The 22420-nt window shown below is 41.6% G+C and overlaps 1 protein-coding gene across 3 annotated transcripts in view; it reads right to left on the bottom strand.

Moving 5' to 3' along the window:
• Positions 1-633: 633 nt before the first annotated feature.
• The window catches only part of SLC12A1 (solute carrier family 12 member 1), a 122652-nt gene continuing 100865 nt past the window's right edge, over positions 634-22420 (bottom strand). For all 3 annotated transcript variants that reach the window (XM_029575062.1, XM_029575061.1, XM_029575060.1), the window contains exons 22-27: positions 14944-15069; positions 14013-14124; positions 12803-12889; positions 8484-8619; positions 5020-5087; positions 634-1443 (exon numbers count right to left, since the gene is read on the bottom strand). In XM_029575062.1, coding sequence (XP_029430922.1) covers positions 1308-1443; positions 5020-5087; positions 8484-8619; positions 12803-12889; positions 14013-14124; positions 14944-15069 — 665 coding nt within the window. In that variant the 3' untranslated portion in view covers positions 634-1307. The remainder of the gene's footprint in view (positions 1444-5019; positions 5088-8483; positions 8620-12802; positions 12890-14012; positions 14125-14943; positions 15070-22420) is intronic.

Genomic DNA, 22420 nt, shown 5'->3' with positions numbered 1-22420 from the left:
CTATATTGCTTTTCACTTTGTTTATATCGTTTGGAATCCTGTAAAGGTGACTAATTCTCATAGTTCCCCATCCCTCTACAAATTGGACTACCCAGCCTCATTAGTACATTCATAAGGCAATGACAGAAAACATTTGCATGGGAGATGGGGCAGTGGACAGTGAAAGAATGCGATTTTGATCGGAATAAAAATGTATTCATGAGCTGTATAAAGTCAAAGAGTTAAAAATGTAAGACAATAAGAGTATTTGGGCTGAATTTTCTCTGGAGAGCACATCCTTTCTCCCTTTCTAAGCAATGGAGGCCACTAAATAGCTTATTTGCTTCTGGGTCTATTCTTACTGTCTAAACCCCCTGTATGAACAGCTAAGTCACTCTATTAGCATACCCATGTAGCAACATTGTTTTAGTGTAAATCACTATTACAGCAGACATAAAAGAAATAACATATTCAATAGGAGATGATATTTTTACATGTAATTTATAGTATGCATAAGTGTAAATATCTTATGTGAGATGTATTGTGAAAGATGTTGTATGCCATATACAGCACTTAATGAATTTAACATGCACACAAATATTATGGATTTTAACATAAAAATGACAAGGCAGTATTTAACCTTTAACATCTTTTTTATTGGAAGATTTAACAAGCCCATGTTTCTTAAAGTCTGTGCCCCGAATGAAAACACTTCATATAATCAATCAAACAAATTAAAAAATACAGGTGAGGAGCCGTGCTTAAGTTTCTGGTTACCTACCAAGGAACTGATGCTATTGGAGGTTAAACCAAAGTCAGACCAAATCTTAAAGTATTTATGAAACTGATTTCAGTATTTCATTTTCAATCCATTTTGTAATCATAATCAAAAGTAAATAAATGTAGGATTGCAACAAAATCCTTTAGAATTGTTTGCAGATTCATAATTAGTCATTGTCATGGAACCAAGCTCATTTGTTGTCCTGTTTGTTAGTTAATTAGAAAACCAGTGAAAACAATAGTTGGGTAATAACTTGTAAAACTCCAAAAGTGTATTCACATTTAAAAGGATAGAATGTATTTAAGGTATATTTTTATTTACGTGCATTTCCACATGATCCAGTAGATTTCAGTCATGAAATAACTTAAAACAGTACAGTCATGTTAGTTGTGCTTTACACAGCTATTGCCAAAAATCTTAGTGAGCATTTTAAGTAGATTTTTTTTTCATTGAATGTATTTAAAAGCTAACTTTGAAACCTCACTGACTTCCAGAATGCACATGTTGAATGAAATGTGAGACTTTATATTGTTTTTAGATGTTGATGTTAAGAATAGAAGGTCAGTACATTCTTGTGATTTCCTCTGATCATTAGGACCGGAGGGAGGTTCTTTGAAAGAATTTCTAACCAAGCCATATACAGATGATCAGACACAATTCCTTTTCTTGCCACTGGGAGGCTTCTATGAAAATAAAGAAAAAATAATACAATAATAATGCAGTGTAACCCATCGTTGACAACATAATTTGAGAATCATTTTTAGATTAATACAAAATGTATGAAATTTTGCTGATGTGAAAACAAAGCATATGTTTACTTTTCCTACTATTACTATTTATTTCTATTGCGCACAGTACAGTACAAAAGCACAGCAAGATAGTCTCTGTTCAGGAGAGCTTACAATCTAATCAAGGCAGACATACAGATCAAAAGAAACTGAGAATTTCATTTATTAAGAAAATGTTTAAAGTCAGTAAGGTTGTGAGCAGGATAATCAGGGGTTAAGATTTAAAAGCAGCCTCAAAAAGGGTAGAGAGGAAGCATGAGGAATTAGCTCAGGAAGACTACTCCAAGCATACGGTACTGTAAGGTAGAAAGCTCTGAGTTGGGAATGGGCAGTAGAGGAGAAGAGCACATATAAGAGTGTCTTGCCCAATAAGCAGAGTTTACAAGGACGGGTGTAGCAAGAGATAAGAAATCGGAGGTAGTGAGGAGCTGCAGAGTGAAGGCTCTTATGGGTAAGAGGAGCTTGAACTTTATGCAGAAATGGATAGGGAGCCAATGTACTGACTTGAGAAGGGGTTGTATGGGAGTAGTGATATTGGCAAAAGATAAGTCGCATAGCTGAAGTTTGAACAGATTGCAATGGAGAGAGAGAATTAACTGAGAGACCTGTGAGGAGCAGCTGAGAGTAGGTTGTGGGAAGTGATAAAGTAGATAAGGGTTGTAGTAGTGTGTTCAGAAAGAAAGGATTGGATTTTGGTGATATAAAGAAAGAAATAATACCCTTTAGTGGCATTTTGGATATGTGTAGAGAAGGGGAGAGAGGAGCTGAAGATGACTCCAAGATTAAAGGCTGAAGGGACTGGAAGGATGACAGTGTTAGCCAGAAAAATGGTGAAGAAAGGAAGTGGGTTTGGTGGAAAACATAAGGAGTTTGTCTTGGCCGTGCTGACTTTAAAGTGGTGTTGGGATATCCAGGCCGCAATGTTGGATAAGCAGGTGGATATTTGGGACTAGATTCCTGATTACATTTCCATTGCATAAAGATGGCATTGAGAGCCATGGGAGGAGATTAGAGCACCAAGGAAATTAGTATCGAGAGAAAAGAGGGCTCAGGACAGCGATCTGAAGCATACTGATGGATAATGGGATGGTGGTAAAGGAGGATCCACCAAAAGTGTGATTAGAGAGGTGCGAAGAGAACCAAGACAGGACGGAGAGCCGAAGTCCAAGTGAGGGCAGAGTATCAAGGAGTAGGCAGTTATCAGGGTCAAAAGTAGCAGGAAGGTCAAGGAGAATAAGGATTCAGTAAAGGCCTTTGAATTTAGTCATGAACAAGTCATTGGAGACTGCAGCAAGGACTGTTTCTGTGGAGTTTGGAGTGGATCGGGAATTGCTTGAAATGAAAGAAGGTCAAGATAGTGAAACTGTTCAGCATGTTTGAGTAGTTTGGATGCAAAACGGAGGAGAAAGATGGGATGATAACTAGCAGGGCAAGTAAACTCCAGTACAAATTTTTTGGGGTGTGGTGTGATAACCGCTTGTTTGAAGGCAGTGGGAACAGCTGCAGTGAAAGTGAGAGATTGAGAATGTGACAAATAGAAAGGATGATTGCAGGGGAAATATAGCTGAGGAGCTGGGAGTGAATGGAGGCCAGAAGAACAAGCAGTGAGTTTGGAGCAGGAGAGAAGATGGGTAGCTTCCTCCACTGTGATTTCAGGAAAGGAGAGGGTGACAGGGGCCAATGGGGGAGGAGGAAGTAACCTGATTGAGAACTCAAGATTAATCTACTCTACTTTGTACAACTAAAATGAGTTAATATAGTTATTCTCTATATAATTTTTACTTGTGCATATTCAGAATTATGTTGCAGACAAGCAGTGAATAAAAGAACAAGACATTTTGAGGATAATCTTCAAAGCCATTTCCACAGGTAATACAGTGCTTTACTACAAAAATGGGTTTTTAGAAATTGGCCCACCCTTTATGCATGTAACACATAGAGCCTCTGCGAGTACTTTTAATCGCAGTGTGTCAAGGCACTCTTGTGAATGGGGATAGAGCAGAGTTTGGATTTATGTACATATTTTTGCATTTTCAAAAGTGTGATTGTAATCTCTCTCAGAAAAAAATACCCACCCCAATTAACAGTGTAAAAATGTGTGCATGCAGTATTTCTGGGATAATTTTGAAAGTAAAAGTACGTATGTTCTTTCACTTTGAAAAATAAATACTAAAAAGGTAACAAATGGATACCTTTTTAGTATTTATTTGATTTTATTATTTGTGTGAGTCATGTAATTTTTGTATTGTCACGTCAATAATCGATATTTATTTATTGTAGTCCCTGAGGCAGCCCCCACGAGGGGGGTGAAACTCAGCCTGAGTCGGGCATATTGTGAATTGGACCTGTAAGTCTCCTTAATAAAGTTTTTCAATGGACATTTTTAGGCATCTATTTTTTTTGGTGTTTCCCTCACGGCTTTTTTAGATCGCCTACCTCCTTGTTTTATCAATCGATTTTAAAAAGGCCGCGCGCATAAAAAACGGGGGTTATGTGTGTGGCTGGGCCTTGTGTGAGCTGCGAGCATTTTAGAACAGGCCTGGCCACGTGCTAACTCCATTAAGCGCAGAAGTGCCGGGCCCTTCAAAAGGGCCGGGCCAGAGGGTGGGGAGGGGTGGAGGGCAGGCCGGCGCACGGAGTTTAGTTCTGCTCCCAAGGAGCAGTAAGTTTAAAAATGAAAAAAATGGGGAAGATTAAGGGTAGTTTAGGAGTCGGGGAGGAGAGGGGAAGAGGGAAGAAGGATAGGGGTAGGAAAGTTCCCTGCCAGACTGCTCCTTAATTGGGGTGGACTGGGAGGGAACTGGGCAAAGGCCCGATCTTGTCACCGCGCATACTTTAGAATATTCCCGCCCCCTTGCGTGCGAGTTGCAGGCCGCCCGCCCGCACGCACGCAGATGTTAAAATCTGGCGTGCATGTGTGTGCGGATATCGCATTTTATAACATGCACGTGCCAAAGTGCACAAATGATCGCGTCTATGTGCTCGCTCCTTTTAAAATCTACCTGTAAGGGCAAAAGGATTGGAAATTTGTAAAATCCCCAGGCAGTTGTAAGTGAAGACCCATGGCACCGTAGCTCCAGTTGGGAGCAGGTTCTGATTGGGCTAGAAACCTAAAGGTAGAGGAGGAAGCTTGCTCCCCACCCAAAGAGCGTGCTCTTTAGATGTTAATGCTTCAGAAGCATGCATCTATACCTAAAAATAGCTCTGAACTGAAATGTCTGCCAATAGGACAGCTTCCAGGAGGGTAAAGGATAAAATGCAATTGTAATTGCCCAGGTGTAGCTGGATAAACTGAGGCACAGAGAAAACGGGTCACTCCCTAAAGTCATAAAAGTCTTGTGGAAGAGCATTTTTCCAACTCATGGGTCTCTGGAGTTCAGACTTCAGGTCACTGCTGTTTTCATGGGACAGCACCCCCTTCATTTTTTAATTTGTTTGAAAAAAGTCATAATTTTCTAAAGGAGTACTTACAAAACAATAAGATTAGCAGACCTAGAGTGTTCCTGCAAGAGTTCATTCAAACGGACCTGACGATAACTCTGGAAGATAAAATTGTAGAATGCATTGAAAACATACCGTACTTTATTCCACTACTTACAGACACAACTCCTCTTCCTGTTCCCTCCGACTAAAGAAAATCAGGAAGACTGAAGGGCCCTTTCTTTCTAAAATAATCATGTTAATCAATTGCAGATACCCAAAAATAATGGACCAGATTTTCGAATCTACGCCCGATTTTATAACATGCGCACGCAGCCGCGAGCATGTCATAAAATCCGGGGTCGGCGCGCACAAGGGGGTGCACACTTGTGCACCTTGCGCGCGCCAAGCCCTAGGGGAGCCCCGATGGCTTTCCCCGTTCCCTCCGAGGCCGTTCTGAAATCGGAGTAGCCTCAGAGGGAACTTTCCTTTCGACCCTCCCCACCTTCCCCTCCCTTCCCCTAGCTAACCCGCCCCCCAGCCCTACCTAAATCCCCCTCCCCTACCTTTATTATTTAAGTTGAGCCTGCCTCCGCGGGAGTCCCGGGGCTTGCGCGCGTCACTGAGCCTATGCAAAATAGGCTTGGCGCGCGCAGGAGGGGTTTAAAAGGGTTACGCACGTATATTACGCGCATAACCCTTTTAAAATCCGCCCCAATATATACATTTCTTGTTATGTCTAGGTTTATATTGTATTGCTGGCTATTACTAAAGGAACTCCAGTCGGTAACTCCTGCCAGAGCTCTGAGAAAAAGAAGCTTCAAGACTTATGTTTTAAATCAACAGATCTTCTATACACCATCTCCTGCCTGAGTAGATGACAGCCTCTTGATAACTGTGAGTGGGCTTCGTAACCCCTCTCCCCCACTGTCTTTGGGCTCCAGAGTGTGATTATTTGAGGACATTTTGGGTTTGCTAAAGGGTTTAGTTGACGGATATGCAGAGTGGCCAACAAAATGTTTGGCATGGCTTGAAAAAAGAAATTTGGGCATGATGGAGGGGGAGCTCTGTTAACACTTTCTGCTCCCCCCATGAACTGGTTCTGCACGTGTTACCAAGGTGAGTTATTTTGTTAGCACGGCGTTTTATATAACAACCTGGCTTGTTCTGTTTTCCCTAGTGGGTGTATTATTTCTTTATAGAAAGGGTGGTAGATGCATGGAACAGCCTCCCAGTGGAGAAAGCATGGGAGAAGCAGCGAGGGATTGTAGAGCTGTGCAGTTGTGGCTGGGCAGACTGGATAGGCCATATGGTCTTTTTCCGCCATCATGTTTCTATGTGATTGGGGTAGGGGCAGCTCAAGGATATCCATGGCATCCCCCTCCCCCCAAGGTGCAACACAGGTGAAATCATCAGGAGGTCCAAGGTGGGCAGGGCATCCCCCATGCAGTCTGGCCCTTTCAGTGACTTGTAATACAGGAGAAGGGAGGAGACAGGGGTCAGGATTCTCAGAGAAGTGGCAGATAGTTATAATATTTTTGGGAAGCTGGCAATCCTGCCACACTTCCAGGAACTCTACCACAGCATTTGGCTCCTGGGGAAGTGGGAGATAGGTGAATGGTGGAGTCTGTGTGTGGTGCATGCTGTCCTGGTATTAGGTGCCTTCGGTGAAACTTACAACCTTTTGCCCTCCCCCTCCTCCCCCCAAATAATATGCGTTTATTTTTTCATTTTCAAAATTTCTTATTCATTTCTTTCCCAATCCCAAAATGGAGATTTTACATGGAAAAGGAGCATTCTGAGAAAAAAAACATCACAAGAGCATGTGTATTATATTTACCTATTGCTATGGTCCCAACCAGAGAACACCACAAAAAAGACACTTGGAGCCATTATGCTATTAGGCCTACGGTGGGCTTAGCCCGCAGAAAGCCATGAACAAACTGAACTACAATTACAATGTAAGCAACCTTCCCTGCTACAACCATCAGCACTCAAACTAACAACCCTGCAACGCAGCCAATGTTACACCAGCCTATAAAACATCATTTTCTTATATTACTCCTCATCCCATGACCCCTTGTTCAGAGTTTCCATTGAAAGGCAGTTTTTTGTGGATTGATACCTTGTAAGTTTTTAAATGTTTCTAGCATAAAATATTTAAGCACAGATCCGGGTTTGGTAGGTGAGAGGGGGATTGTTGGTTTAGGGCCAGGGTTCTTTGAAAGGACTGAATCAGCTAGCATTAGCTGAGTCTGGCTTAAATCCAAAATGTGGTCGCCTAGATTTAAGTTCATTTTCAGCCAAAAACCTATGCACCTACATTCAGCTGAAAATTACCTTAATTTTGTCTCTCAAGGGAAAGGTGCTTGCTGGAAGACCCAAGTGGGATCTTGTACACTCTTCTACCCAAGATGGTGGAGAACAAAGGAAGACAAAAAAAAGACTTTCCTGGATAAGGGGAAATCTTGCAGGTAATCACATTCTGTGGCTGGAAGCTGGGATGTATCTTTAGCAGTGTGGACAGACTGACTGGTGTAAATAATATTTACACTGGGCAGACTGGATGGTCTTTTTCTGCTGTCTTCTACTATGTTAAATATGTCTTCTACTATGCTAAATACCATGTTAAAAACCTCGTTAAATACATACATAAATAAATAAATAAATAATAAATGTTACTATGTTAAAATCTGAGCAGCTAAATTTAGGTGCTTATCTGCAGGCTTAAAAGCAGCCAGCCCCACTCTGACTATCGCTCACTGGCGATGCATGTGGTGGCCACATTTTCTGGTGTCTGCCATGATGCTCACATGCAGGTAGAGTCCCCTGTAGGAGTACCCATGTGCATGGGATCCAGAGGATGAAGATCTTCTGGGTAAGTGCAGGAACTGATGAATACTTCAGTGGTGCTAGAGATGTCTTCATAGCATCCAGCATTTCATGGGGTGCCGCTTTCTTTTTGCATATGTACGATAATGGACCTGACTGCTAACTACATTCATCCATCCTTTCTCTGTCTCTGAAGAGTTACAGCCAGGTTCCTTGCTGCACCAGCAAGTGAATGGAAAGTTGGATACATGTTTTCTTTTCAAGCCTGCAGTTCATTGTGCTTTGTTATAGCTTCCTAAGGCTTTGTAATTTTTTTTTTTAACTCTAATAAGCATTTTTCTCTGTGTCTGTCCATTCCCCTCCCCCCCCTTTGATTTCTTATGCTTAAGTATTTGAAAGGATATTTAAATGAAACTGAGCAGTGCACAACACCACAGTAATAGATTATAAAAATCCCAGTAATCATTATTCTTCTAGAAAGGGGCACATTGAAATATATCTAATCGGAATGCAGCTTCTACACAGGCATGATATACAAAAAAATTACTGTTGTAGAACATATTGAGCTGTGCTAAAAAGCAAATGCCAAATCAACAAGCCATCTTTTCAAAGAACTGTAATTTGAATTTTTATTTTCCTTCTAATAGCTAGCATGATGGAATACATAGTGAGCAAGGATTCACCTTTTCTTTGAATGCTTCCAACTCAGCATCTGTAATTTTCCATGGGTTTTCTCTCCTTATTTTCTCAGCAGTTGGTAAGTCTTTGGAACCTTCATGGAGTCGATGGGGTTCGATCATCTCTTCAAAACATTTCCAGCTGGAACAAGAATTAAAAAAAAAAAAAAAAAAGGTCTTGTGGTAAGCAACTAAGTCCTTACAGATACAGATACACCCTTGTCTTACAGCAATAATGTAATGTCTATATTGCTTATATTGCTTCAGTTATATGTTCCAAGTTGTGTTCTAAGTTGATCCTAGTTATTTCATAATAGATTGTACTTTATTATAGATTATAGATTATCCGTTCACTATATTCGATATGTTCCATGTAAACCGCCTCCCCGGCGATAGTTATCTCTGTTAAATGTGAACCGGAGTGATATGTATTGTATACAGGAACTTCCGGTATATAAAAACCAAAAATAAATAAATAAAATAAAAATATTGAAGTCAAGAAGGGTCCTATCAGCTATAAAGACAAAGAACAAAAGTCCCTGACGTTCTTTGTCTTTACAGCTGATAGGACCAATTGGCAGCTGACTGGCCATTTTTTCCCCCTACATTTAGGCAGCAAGTGTGCGCTGATTTATTCTTGTTGTAATGTGCAGGGTCGGATTTCCCATAAGGCCACCCTAGGCCATGGCCTAGGGTGCAGCAGACGGGGGCGTATATACAGCAGAAATAACAAACATTTACAAAATTTTCAGTATTATTTTGAATTTTTTAAATTTACATCCATATACTTTAAATAAATTGAGCGGTACATTTACGTTGCCCATCTCTATAGTTTGCGCTGTCTTTCTCAGTCACAGGCAAAAAGCATTTGCTATTTCTCTCTCACACACTCAGCGTAAACCACGTGTTAAAGGAAAATTCCAGATTTGGCATTACAATAGTGATTCCAAGTGATTCATTACGCTCATATCGCTTGTCTTCTACATATCTACTGATAATAGGTACGTAAAATATATCGTTACTACTTTTATATACTGTTTTGTTAACTCGGGGCTGAAAGCCGTAAGCAGAAAAAGTTGACGGGGGTGTTCGCCAAATTATAAGGGGGCTGCGAATTTTATTACAAAACATGAAACATACACAACTTACGGCTTGTTTATGCAGCATCATTTAATGTGGTGTAATGTAAGTTTGACACAAAATGCAAAACATTTCAATACAATTCTATAATGTCAGATGAGAATCAATGTAAATCTTCTGCATTTTATGTCAATTTTATTTGCTGTTTTTTTGTGTTGAATATGCCATCTGGGGGAATAATTTGAACTAACCAAAGAAGTAATCACCGTACATCGTATGGGATATATAGGCAGACGTCTGCATTTTGCAGTCTGGCCCGATCCGTACCCATGGGCCGGGTCAGGCTCAAAAAATTTCAGTGCGGGTCGGACAGAAGAACATCTGCGGGGCGATGTGGGTCCCGCGGGCTGAATTTTTTTTTACTGGTTTTGGTCTGTTTTATTTTGCTTCTGGGTTCACTTGTCGCAAGTTTAAAAACATTTCAAAAATAAACTATTACATATTAAATTGAAAATTTTAAATCAACTTTTGAGGGGGAGGGGGCGCAGAATTGTGCTTTTGCGTAGGGGGTAGAAATGTGTAAATCCGGCCCTGGGAATGTGTGTCCATTAGCACTATCTTATTACAATTTGTTAAAATAGTTATTGCAACCAAATCAATAACATCTGAAATGCCAGACATATAACATCAAAACCTGGTTATTTCTCCTGTCATGTGGTGAAAAACAGTACAAGCATACTAAATCTCTTACAAGATAAAAGACATTAGGCACCAAGACTGGATGTAACACCTTTGGTGGGAAGAAGATGACCCCATGCGTGACCTGGCAAGGAGAAGGTTAAACCCAGTCCTTTCATGTCTGAACTGAAAACACAAGGACTGTGCTGGCTGCAGGGAAAATCGGTTAGTTAGCAAGTTGGCTGGGTCTTGAAGAAAAGGCAACAAGTAAAATAGAAAAGCTATCAGGAGGTGCACCTCTGCTTGTTTCTATCTTGAAATATTGGCTACATTCTGTTAGGATTATTATTATTATTTATTTTTGCAGAGCTGGTTTACTTTTTTGCTGTTAATGAGTCTGTGGGAATGAGCGGTGATTCCCACAGGCCTGGATACAATCTAGTCTGATTCCAGCCTTTCTTAAAACATATCTTTATTACAGCTTCACACATGCACAACAGTAGACTGTCTTCCCTTCAGTGTACTCGCTTTACAGTTCAGTACTGCTTCCGTCAGTACTCACAATTTAGCTTCTTCTCAGCTCAGTGTTTGGAAAGTGTTATATTACAGGAGCTGCCTTCCTCCAGGAGACCAGGGCTTGGTCTGCCTAACCCACCTTGCTCCCAGCTCTTATTCCACCCCTATTGGGCTCCGCCCACAGAGCTCTCTCACAAGAGGAATTAAGGTGGACCAGGCATCTAGCCTTGTCCTGCACTGGTTTAAGGGGGACATGGGGGCACTACCTCATAGGGCCTTACAAAAAGATGAGAGCCCTACAACCCCGTTTTGTTGGAAGTGAAAGGCAGGATTTTGTGTATCTATTGTAGAATTAACACCTCATCAAGGCCAACCTGAACAGGTTGATTCAGTCTTGGTTTTGCCATGTTGCATGCATGGAGTTGTAGTTCTCATTTATCTAAGAAAAAAGGAGTACATTTCCATGCATGCAATGGGGCAAAACTAGGACTGCATCAGCCTGATTGGGTTAATATGGTTAATGTGGCAACATTAATCTACTTAAACTATTCTAAAACTATCCAGCCTATCCTTAAAAGGCTGCCAGAAATATTGTTAAATTATTGCCTCATAATAAACAGCTTACACAGTGCACATATGATCACCTATGTACCTTGTTTTTGCTCTGATTTGCAAGCAACCCTGAGCAGTCTGTCATACCCCAAAAAAGAAACATTACATCCTGAGAAAAATTAGTATAAAATGACAAAAGAATAACAGGAACAAATTTAATCCACTAACATAAATTTCATCTAAGGCCAACCTTTCGTTCTTGTCATTTGTCTTTGCAAGTTTTATAAGAATTATTCAAAGATGTGCATGAGCATTCAAAACTATAATGAGTCCCTTCTCCACGCTTAAAGGCACATGCAGAATATCTTTGGATAATTCTGTTGCTCCAATAAAAACAATTGCAGTCTGCAAAGTGCCTAGTTTTCTCCAGGACCAAATTACTAGATCTGTGCATTACAGAAGCAAAACAATTAGAGGAAGGGAGAAAGAAAACACTCAAATATTTGCATATGTAATGCTGTTGTACTGTTGTTCTTTGCTATTTTGGTCAATAAAGTATTAATTACACAAAAAAATTATCTAGATGGTTCAATCTTCTATATGGAATTGGCTCTTCTGAAAATGGCATCCATGCCGCATAGTTTTTGTAGATCTTAAGTTTCTCCACTGCTGCAAAAGTATAGAGTTTGCAGTTATCATTGTTTAGTAATGATGGTCCTGTCTGGTTCAGCAAGGAAAACCAAGTAAAAGACCTTTTGGAGTTGTAACAACTCACTTTAGGGCAAAGACAAGTAGCTACGTTTCAGTACCAACTTAATAAAATTCATTCATTTTGTTCAACAGCAATGTGCATCTAGCCAGCTTTTCCTTAACAAAAAAAAATTTTTTTTACATCTTTTTCAGGAGACTCAATGAAGTTTGTTTAAGCTCATTTTCCATGGATTATTTTGCTCTAAAAGAGTGGAATCTATGCACAAATATTGCATTTTCCCATCTATGCACATTACTTTCTATAAAAATTCTACCTGCACAAAAAGCAAGTGAGGTACTTTGTAACCACAGGAAGCTTCAAAGTAAAAGTGCACATATACTTTCCTTTTAAAATTTGGTGCAAAGGCTGGGGGTAGAAAATGCATGTAAACTTTGCACCAAAGCAAGTGGTCATATTTGAAAGTTGCCTTGGAACTCTCAGTCTATGTTCACAGCTGGAATGGTATAAAACTGAGGTCCTTGGACAGGGAGATGAGTACTTATTACCAGTGTCCTGAGCATTTTTCCAATAGACAGAGAATGGGAAAAAATCCTTAGCAAATCAGGCCCAAAATGGGAAGAACCCTTTAATACATCAGACCCTTTGACAGTAAGTTTTAAACAGCCGCGCAGGCATACATATACACATGTATGCCGGCTTGTGCAAATGGACACGGCTGCTTACAATTTATATGAACGTGCGCATGTGTGTGCAAATGACACTTCTACCATATATATTTTTTTCATACCTTTCTTTGCTTGGTTTAATATTGATGTCTCCCATGATACAAATGTCAGCAAATTTTATCCTGAATTTGTTTAATAGGGAAGCCATCCTGAAAGTAAAAGAGTAAAGGTAACTGAAAATGAAAGATCAGCCTTTGCAGTTGGAAGGACCTAAACATTATGACTTATGTTCAGAAAGTATGCGACAGTGTGTTAGAGATACAGATCCCTCTGCGGCTTTCCGTGCACCCTGGGCATCTTTTATTTAGAAGCAACTCCAGCATTTATTAGAACCATATGGAAAACAAGATGTCTCTTTTCTAGAAAATCTTTACTAACAAATACAATCCTCCAAATAAGCATTTTACATGTGTTTGGGGAGAGGGAGGGATAGCATTAATAAAATTTACAATTCAGATAAAGAACCTGTCAGAAAGAATAAGATTTATGATGTGACATTGTCAACTGAAAGAGATCTAGAGCTTGCATAGTAATTTGACAATTGCTAGTAAAATAGTCTCTTTGGTATTAATTTATGACTCTACTGATTGATCAGTGAAGTTCCTTTTGAATAAAAAAAACCCCCAGTATGAATGAAAATGTAAACAAGTGGAGAACAATGTCATTTGCTAAGAAACATTTTCTAAAATGGATGGGTGACACTGCCCAGAATTAAAAGCTATCATGCAGTAAGAGTAGTGAACTGTGCCTAAATGGTTAAGCAATGTGTTGTTATAGTGATTCCCTCTGGCAGACCCAGCACTGCCCTCCCCCTCCCCCTGTGCCCCAGTCACCTCCCTCCAGGATCCTCTTTTCCTTCTGGCTGATCAGAGGAGAGCAGTGCTTTATGCTGTGTCTGCCTCCTCTGCCAGCAGCCATTACTCTCTTGCTTTTTTTTTCATGGGGATCCCATAATCTTAGAGAACTTGCTGGCACCATACATGCAATTCTCCCCAGTGAAGCCAGCCAGCAAAGAAGGCAGAGGTAGGTAAGAGCTGTTCTCCTGGCAGCCACAGGGGAGAGGGGATCATGCAGGGTGTGGGGAAGAGGGAGAATCATGGGAGGTGAAGGAGGAGAGTGAGAAATAGGTTGTGAGGGGGGAGGAGAGAGCCCCATCAAAAGTGAATGCTCCTAAAAAGTCTTCATGCCACGGTCAGCTCTTCCATTCAGCTGAATGCACTTTGTAGACATCCAAGAATCTTTTGCTTAGAAGAGAAGATGATGTATGTTTACGCTAGTTTGTCTTCTTCTAGACGGTTGACCTTTCCTCCAATAAAGATCCTTAATTTACAATCCTTCCATTTTTTTCTAGTAGTGAGGATGTAGGGAACAAGCAGTGTTAAACCTGGATAAAAAGCAGTAAATTAAAAAGAAGTGAGAGGAGTGAAGCATGTGTTTATAAAAGCAAGTAATGCACATTGTATCTCCAGTCATCGAACCCAGTAAAATAAAAATGATTTCTGCACCACACGGACTGTGATCATTCACTGCTTCTCCTGAGCCACAGAAGACTGGCCGGAGTTGGTGGAAATGGGTGACAAAGAGAGTTAAAGATTGAAAAAGGAAGAGCTGCAAGCGCAGCTTGGAGACCTGCGTTGCTATTAATGACGTTTTATAATCATTTCTATCTAAATGATAGTGCCCACAGTAGCAGGCATTATTCTGAAATAATTGCCCATGTTGCCATTTAAATTCGGATGGACAAGGACAAGGTTGTGACAGTTGTTCCCACTACCGAGGGCCCTGTTCCTATTAGAAACTGAGAATCTAGTTTTGGTTCTGCTTCCTCATTCTCCGTGGTTCCTGCAGGCCCACATTGTCAATTTCAATCTCCAACGCGCTTCTGTTGTCCGCTGATGCCAGCAGGAGACTGAATCTGAGTGGCTGAGCCAAATGTTCCGTCTTTTAATATAATATAATAAGGACATAAAAGAAATGTCATTCTTGGCTCCACTCAGAACAAAGTTACTCATATAGTATTGTAAAGTAAAAATAGATGCACCATGGTACTTCAAGTGTTATGTTTGTTTAAAAAAAAAAAAAAAAAGCCCCTCCTAAGCAGATATTGGCAGATGCTTTTCTTTCTACACCGTGTCCTTTGATGTATTTTATATTTCCCTTAGCAGGACAGACACACTGCCCTCTCAGTTTCACCTCGCCTTACCTCCATCATCAAACAGCCACCACACATCAATGGTGCCTTTGCCTTGCTTCTTCTTAAATTGAGTGCTCGCTTCTACAAGCCTCTGATTGAACTCGCCCACATGCACTGATGGAATTGTGGAAGGCCCTGAAAAGAAAATTTTTATATTGATCTTACTTTTCTTGGATAATTTATGCAAACGAGCTTTTCAATGAGGAATAAAAAAAAAGGTCTCATGAAAAGTTTTACGTGTTTTCTTTCCGAGAATTGAATTATTTGATCACTAACATGGGAGCCTTTGAATTCAGAAGTATTGTTTCCTTCAGAATATAGTCCTAATGACGAATTTGCTGTATTTTCTCCTCTGTTCCTGCCTGCTATTTAAGATTTTCTGTCTGATTCTTTTTTTGTATTTTATGAAAATGGGCTCATATCCTGTATTCAACAGTGCTAATCTCCTGCTGATTTTGGTAGTGAAAACTGTGTTAACATCTTATTAATTATGGTATGACACCATCCAAGTAACTAAATTGGAAAATCTAAATGTTGTTTTATATTTATAGTCTGAGACTATTGCTGCCGCTATAGTTTGTCCTTTCTTTTTTAAGGATTTCAAAGAAACACACCTGAGAAAACAGCAGGTAATTTTTTTTTTCTAGAGGCTTCATTCTGATTTGCAAAGCTCAGCAGCACCTTTATATTATTTTTTTTTCCAATCTTTCAACAGCTTTCTTTGGCAAGACAATGCTGAAACACTTGACTAGGTTTCTCAGTGACACTAGGGTGAACAGATTCACAGACAGCCTGCAGAGACTTGGGAATCTGAAAAGTTACTAAACAGTATTCAGAAAAATAAGACATTGAGAAGCACACAGGATGTGGTATCCCAGCCACTTTAGGTCATTCTGCATCCCATTTCCATGCAAAATAATGTCATTTGATTGTGCAGGTGATAGGGAGGAGAACAGAGGGGTGGCAGTATCTGCTGCGTGCAGGAATATTTTACACAATCTGTAAATACCATGGCCTACTTTTTCAAAAGATTTGTCAGGGCTCTGATGTGTAAAAAAAAAAAAAAAAGGAGTTACACATGTAAATTAGTCATATGTGCAGCATGCAGATTTTCAAGAGTCATAAAATATGTACATAGTTTCATTATATGCATAACTTTGCGCTTACTGAAAAAGAAAGGTTTAGGGCTTACTTCGGGTACAGAAATTTAAAAACATGCTATATATATCTACTGATGTGCATATAATTTTGCACCATTCAAATGGGTAACTTTATGTGCATTATATCTGAGATGCATAGTGGTCCAGTTTTCAAGGTCAACTGGTGTATTTATATAGGGGACTATGTAATAAACTTTAATGTGCATGTTAAGGCCCTGTTAGGGACTGTACTACGCAGTAAAGACTTAATATGCATGTTACAGTGGTCTGGAAAGATATTAGTGTTAGCATGTTAAAATTAGCAGGTCTGTGCATGTAAACAAAGGAAATTTCTTGGAAGATTGCTGTGCTTTAAGAAGTGGAAAACTGCCAGAGCGATAAAGATTTGTGATAAGTTTCACTACATCCATGAGAGAGAGCTTGGCACTGTTTGTATTCAAAAGCTTTTTGGGGACCAATGATGATATAAGATAAGGACTGACATGAGCGTGACATATTAAGAATCGGTAGAATCGGTCTTATGGAGGATGGTCTCTGCAAGTTTCATTCTAGAAAACTGCACAATATTTAAGAAAGTAAATGATTGGGTAGCATATTGTTTCTGAGACATGTAAGTGAGGGAATATCATATGCAAATGTGGCTTTAGTGTGTGCAAGGGAAATAGCATGGTATGCTCCTCCCACATACTATTTAGAGAGTACTTGCTAACAACCCGAAATGTATCACCCGCCTTGGACCAGCTTGTTAATGTGTGTGCTCTTGAGAGGGTTCAGTTAAATGCAAACAGGGCCTGGAAAATGAAAGCCATATACAAGAGATGACACTGTAAAATTGATTCCATGGGGCCCCAAGAGAACGGATACATTTGATGATACTTCTTTTAGCAAACAAAAAATACAGAGAAGACACGTTTTTCAGGAATTCTTAGACAAATTCACACCACAAATATGTCTTCTCAAACAAAACAGTTCCAAAGCCTCTCCAAGGAGCGCCTCCACAACGAAGAAGGCACAGAGATTTCAAAGTGGTAATGATCGGTCTCCGAGACACTGGCACGAGATCAGTGCTGTCCTTGCTGTGCTCTGGCAGTCCAAGGAGCATGGGAGGGCACCGAGAGACTTCAACCTAACTGCAGCTGGGGCACCCTAACCCCAGGCCTCGTCAGCCAATGGGGGAGCCTCCTCAGTCCTTCTCCTCCCCACTATATAAAGAAAGCTTTCACGGAACCGCCAGGACAGGGGAGACAGCGAGAGCGTCTAAGGTTTATACTATGTGTATTATATATTATTGTATACTGCTTTTTTGGTTTTTACTGATTATGCGGTCCCTTAATTTTATAAATAAATAAAATAAATCCATTTTTACGGCACCCATTATAAATATTATTGCATCACTCAAATGGCATATTAACGTACACATTGAGGTAGATTTTAAAAGGGTTACGCGCATAAGTTATGCACGTAACCCTTTCAAAACCCTACTGCGCGCGCCGAGCTTATTTTGCATAGGCTCAGCAGCGCGCACAAGCCCCGGGACGTGCGTAAGTCCCAAAGCTTTGCTAGGGGGGCATGTCAGGGGCATGTTGGGGGCGGCGCGACGTTCGGGGTATTCTGGGGGGCATGTCAGGGAAGTGGTGCCAGCCCGGGGGCACTTCGGGGGCATGGCTGAGGTCTCCAAAATTGCTCCCGGGCCGGGGAATCTTGCGGCGGAGGCCGATCAGCGCGCGTAAGTTACTCCTGCCTGGAGCAGGCGTAACTTTCACGATAAAGGTGTGTGTGTGTGGGGGGGGGGGGGGGGGGTGTTAGGTAGGGGAAGGGAGGGGAAGGTGGGGGGAGGCCGAAGGAAAGTTCCCTCTGAGGCCGCTCCAATTTCGGAGCGGCCTCGGAGGGAATGGGCAGCATGTGCAGGGCTTGGCGCGCACAAGGTGCACAAATGTGCACCCCCTTGCGCGCGCCGACCCCGGATTTTATAAGATATGCGCGTATCTTATAAAATCCAGCGTACATTTATGAAATCTACCCCATTATGACAATAACTTTCAAACTGGCGTGTGGGTGCACTTTGGCGCATGTGCGTCGGTGCGTGCCAAGGACATAGCGATTTTATAATATGTGTGCATGCTATAAAATACACTTTGTGCCTAGTTTTAAATAAGCGCATGCCTAGCCACATATAGCCTGATTCTACTATATAAGTTGGGGAATTTTAAAAGGGGCATGCTTCCATGCTATTGCCAGTTTCACCAGTTTGTCCACCAGTTCACCCACTTAACGGCTAGGTCCTCCAAACCCCCCCTGGTGTGATAAACTGCATGCCCCCCAGTTATCCCAGATTCTTTAAACCTGTCAGAAATGGTTCTTTTTATTTTTTAACTTACACCTCCTCCATAGCAGAAGTAAACGTATGCAGCAGGGGATCTGGGTTCGCACCCAGATGTGTAAATATTTATGTGCACATCTCTTGGCCACGCTCTGAAATGCCCATGCCTCACCCAGACCACGCCCATGCCATGCTCCTTTTTGAAAACTTTTGAGATGTGGGCGCAGTGGGAGATATGCATGCAACTGGGCAGCTATTCAAATTTGGTGGGAGTGCGCAAGTCTAGAAATATAGAAACAGAAATGATGGCAGAAAAGGACCCAATGGTCCATCCAGTCTGCCCAGCAAGTTTATGGTAGTATCTGCTGCACTGTGTAGGTTACCCCCATGCTTATCAGACTGTAAAAGTTAGGGCCTTCATTGGTTGTTGTTTGAATCCAAGTCTCCATTATGTTTTGCTGTTGAATCAGAGAGCAATGTTGGAGTTGCATCAAAGTATCAAGCTGATAGGTTAAGGGGTAAATTTTAAAAGGTGCGCGCGGGAGTAGATTTGTTCGCGCAAACTGGCGCGAACAAATCTACTCCCGATTTTAGAACATGCGCGCGCTGCCGCGCACATGTTATAAAATACAGGGTTGGCGCGCGAAAGGCTGTGCAAAATCGGCAGCCTGCGCGCGCCAAGCCACGCAGCCATCCTCCGTTCCCTCCGAGGCCGCTCCGAAATCGGAGTGGCCTTGGAGGGAACTTTCCTTCTGGCCCCCCACCTTCCCCTCCCTTCCCCTATCTAACCCACCCCCCAGCCCTATTTCCCCCCACCTTTACTTTACAAGTTACGCCTGCTCGAGGCAGGCGTAACTTGCACGTGCCGGCCAGCTGTGGGCGCACCATGGTCCAGGGGCTAGTCCGGAGGCAGCGGCCACACCCCCGGACCGCCCCTGGGCTGGAACCATGCCCGCGGCCTCGCCCATGGAATGCCCCCCCAATGACCCACCGGCCGCGACACGCCCCCCAGAAAGCCCCAGGACTTACATGTGTCCCGGGGCTTGCGCGCGCCGCCGAGCCTATGCAAGATAGGCTCGGCGCGTGCTGGGGGTGGAAGGGGCAGCTTTTCGGGGGTTACGCGCGTAACCCTTTGAAAATCTGCCCTTAAGGGTAGTAACTGCTACATCGGTAAGTTAGCCGCCATACTTATTTGTTTCCCTAGACCGTAAAGGTTGGGTCTCTCACTGGTTGCTGTTCAAATCTAATTCTCTTTTTCCCCATGACATTGAAGCAGAGAACCATTATGGAGTTGCATCAAAAATATGAAGGCTTATTGGTTAAGGGTAGTAACCGCTGCACCAGCAAATTATCCTGCACTCTTTTCTTCATTTCCATCCTCTAGCCTTTAGGGATCCACAGTGTTTATCCCATGCCACTTTGAATTCTTTCACAGTTTGCATCTTTACCACCTCCTCCAGAAGAGCATTCCAGGATCCACCACCCTCTCTGTGGAGAAATATTTCCTGCCGTTGGTTCTGAGTCGTCCTCCCTGGAGTTTCATTTCATGACCCCTAGTTCTACTGATTTCTTTCCAACAGAAAAGGTTTGTCGAATGTGCATCTCTAAAACCTTTCAGGTATCTGAAGGTCTGTATCATATCCCCCTGCACCTTCTCTCTTTCAGGGCATACATATTCAGACCTTTCAGCCTCTCCTCATAGGTTTTCTCATGCAGACCCCACACCATTTTGGTTGCTCTTCTTTGGACCGCTTCCATCCTCTCTTTGTCCCCTTGAGATATGGACTCCTGCATTGAACACTATACTCCATGTGAGGCCTCACCAAGGACCTTTACAAGGGCATTATCGCGTACTTTTTCTTACTGGTTATTTCTCTTTCTATGCAGCTCAGTATTCTTCTGACTTTAGCTATCACCTTGTCACATTTCTTCACCATCTTCAGATCTCCGGACACTATTACCCCAAGATCCCTCTCTTGGTCCATGCACATCAATTCCCCACCCCCAATCACAAACAGCTTTTTTGGATTACTGCACTCCAGATGCATGACTCTGTACTTCTTGGCATTGAATCCCAACTTCCAAATCTTCGACCACTCTTCCAGCTTTCTTAAATCTCTTTTCATTCTCTTTACTCCTTCAGGCATGTCCATTCTATTGCAGATCTTAGTATCATCTGCAAATAGACAAATTTTACCTTCTGTCCCTTCCGCAATATTGCTCAAAAAGATATTGTACAGAACTGGTTCCAAAACTGAATCCTGTGGCACGCCACTGAACATGGTTTTCTTTTCAAAGTATGTTCCATTTACTATTACACTCTGTCTCCTATTATTCAATCAGTTTATAATCCATGCCATCACCTTGGCACTCACTCCCAAGCTTCTCATTTTATTCACAAGCTGTATGGCCCATATCAAAAGCATGGTGAAATCCAAGTAGATTATATCGAGTGCTCTTCCTCGATCCAACTCTCTAGTCACCCAATCAAAAAAATCAATCAGATTTGTCTGACAGGACCTTCCCCTGCTAAATCCATGCTGCCTTTGTTCCAGCCACACACCATATTGAAGATAGTTCACTATCCTTTCCTTCAGTAGTGTCTCCATTAATTTTCCCACCACCAAGGTGGTGGTCTAACCGGTCTGTAATTTACGGCCTCCTCTCTACTACCACTCTTGCGAAGCAGGACCACCACTGCTCTTCTCCAATCCTGTGATACCAGCCCTGTTTCCAGGTATCTATTAAACAGGTCCTTCAGCAGACCCACCAGCACATCTCTGAGCTCTCTCAGTATCCTGGGGTATATCTCATCTGGCCCCATAGCCTTGCCCACTTTCAGTTTGCCTAGCTTCTCCCATATATTCTCTTCTGTAAATGGAGTTTCATCTACTCTATGGCTATCTATAGTCTTATTAACCAGCAATAGTCCTTCTCCAGGGTTTTCTTTAGTGAATACCGAATTAAAGTGTTTGTTTAATATTTCTGCCATTTCTTTGTCACTCTCTACACAGTGCTCCTTGTCAACTTTCAATTTCACTATACCACTTCTGACCTCCCTTCTTTCATTGATTCTTTTGGTTATCTTCAATGAGTTCACTGTCCAGTTCTTCTCTTTGAGTCGGTGGCCTGTAGATCGCACACCGGTAAAAATGGAAGCACCATCTTCTTTTTTTAGGACAGTCCACAATTCTTCTTCTCTACTCCTCATCCCTTGCAATTCTAATGCTTGGATATTGTTTTTGACACAAAGAGCTACTCCTCCCCTTTTTCTGTCCTCTCTGTCCTTTCTTAGCAAGTTATAGCACAGTATGGCCGTATCCCAATCAGGAGAATCAGTGAACCATGTCTCAGAACAGCAACAATGTCTAAGTCCGCCTTTACCATTAGGGCCTGCAGGTCTGGGATTTTGTTTGTCAGACTACGAGCATTTGTAGTCATAGCTTTCCAGCTGCTCTTCACATTCACCTTTTCTGCTTTTTTGAACTGATTGATTTTATTTCCTCTTCCCTCTTCCTATTTTGCTGGGGGATGACATGCCAAATTCACTGGCCACCTCCTGCCACCCACGCTCCCTATTTTAAATGCCTGATAATGCATGATCTGAATTTTTCACTTAGCATCCTTTTTCCTCCCATTGACAAATATAGACCATCCTTACCATATAATCTTTTATTGCTCCATGCATGACCCCAGCCTCCAATGTATCCAATTCCACATTCTTTATACCAGGTTTTGAGCCAGGCATTGAAATTCTCTATATGGCATAGCCTTTCCTTTCCCTTTCCATAAACAGGTAACACCTCTGAAAAGGCAATAGTCTTTGCCACATGTCTAATCTTTTTTCCTAGATTTCGGAAATTTAATTTTTTAATTTAATTAAAAAAACTTTTCTATACCGTCGTTTAGTAGAGCACCATCATAACAGTTTACAGTTAGGCACAAATATGTTTGGTTTGGAAATCCTTCTGTACTTTATGGACACCATTTCTAGCAAGGCCATTGG

The sequence above is a fragment of the Rhinatrema bivittatum genome, chromosome 13 (assembly GCF_901001135.1).
Source record: "Rhinatrema bivittatum chromosome 13, aRhiBiv1.1, whole genome shotgun sequence".
Taxonomy (NCBI): domain Eukaryota; kingdom Metazoa; phylum Chordata; class Amphibia; order Gymnophiona; family Rhinatrematidae; genus Rhinatrema; species Rhinatrema bivittatum.
This window is presented reverse-complemented; position numbering and strand designations above follow the sequence as displayed.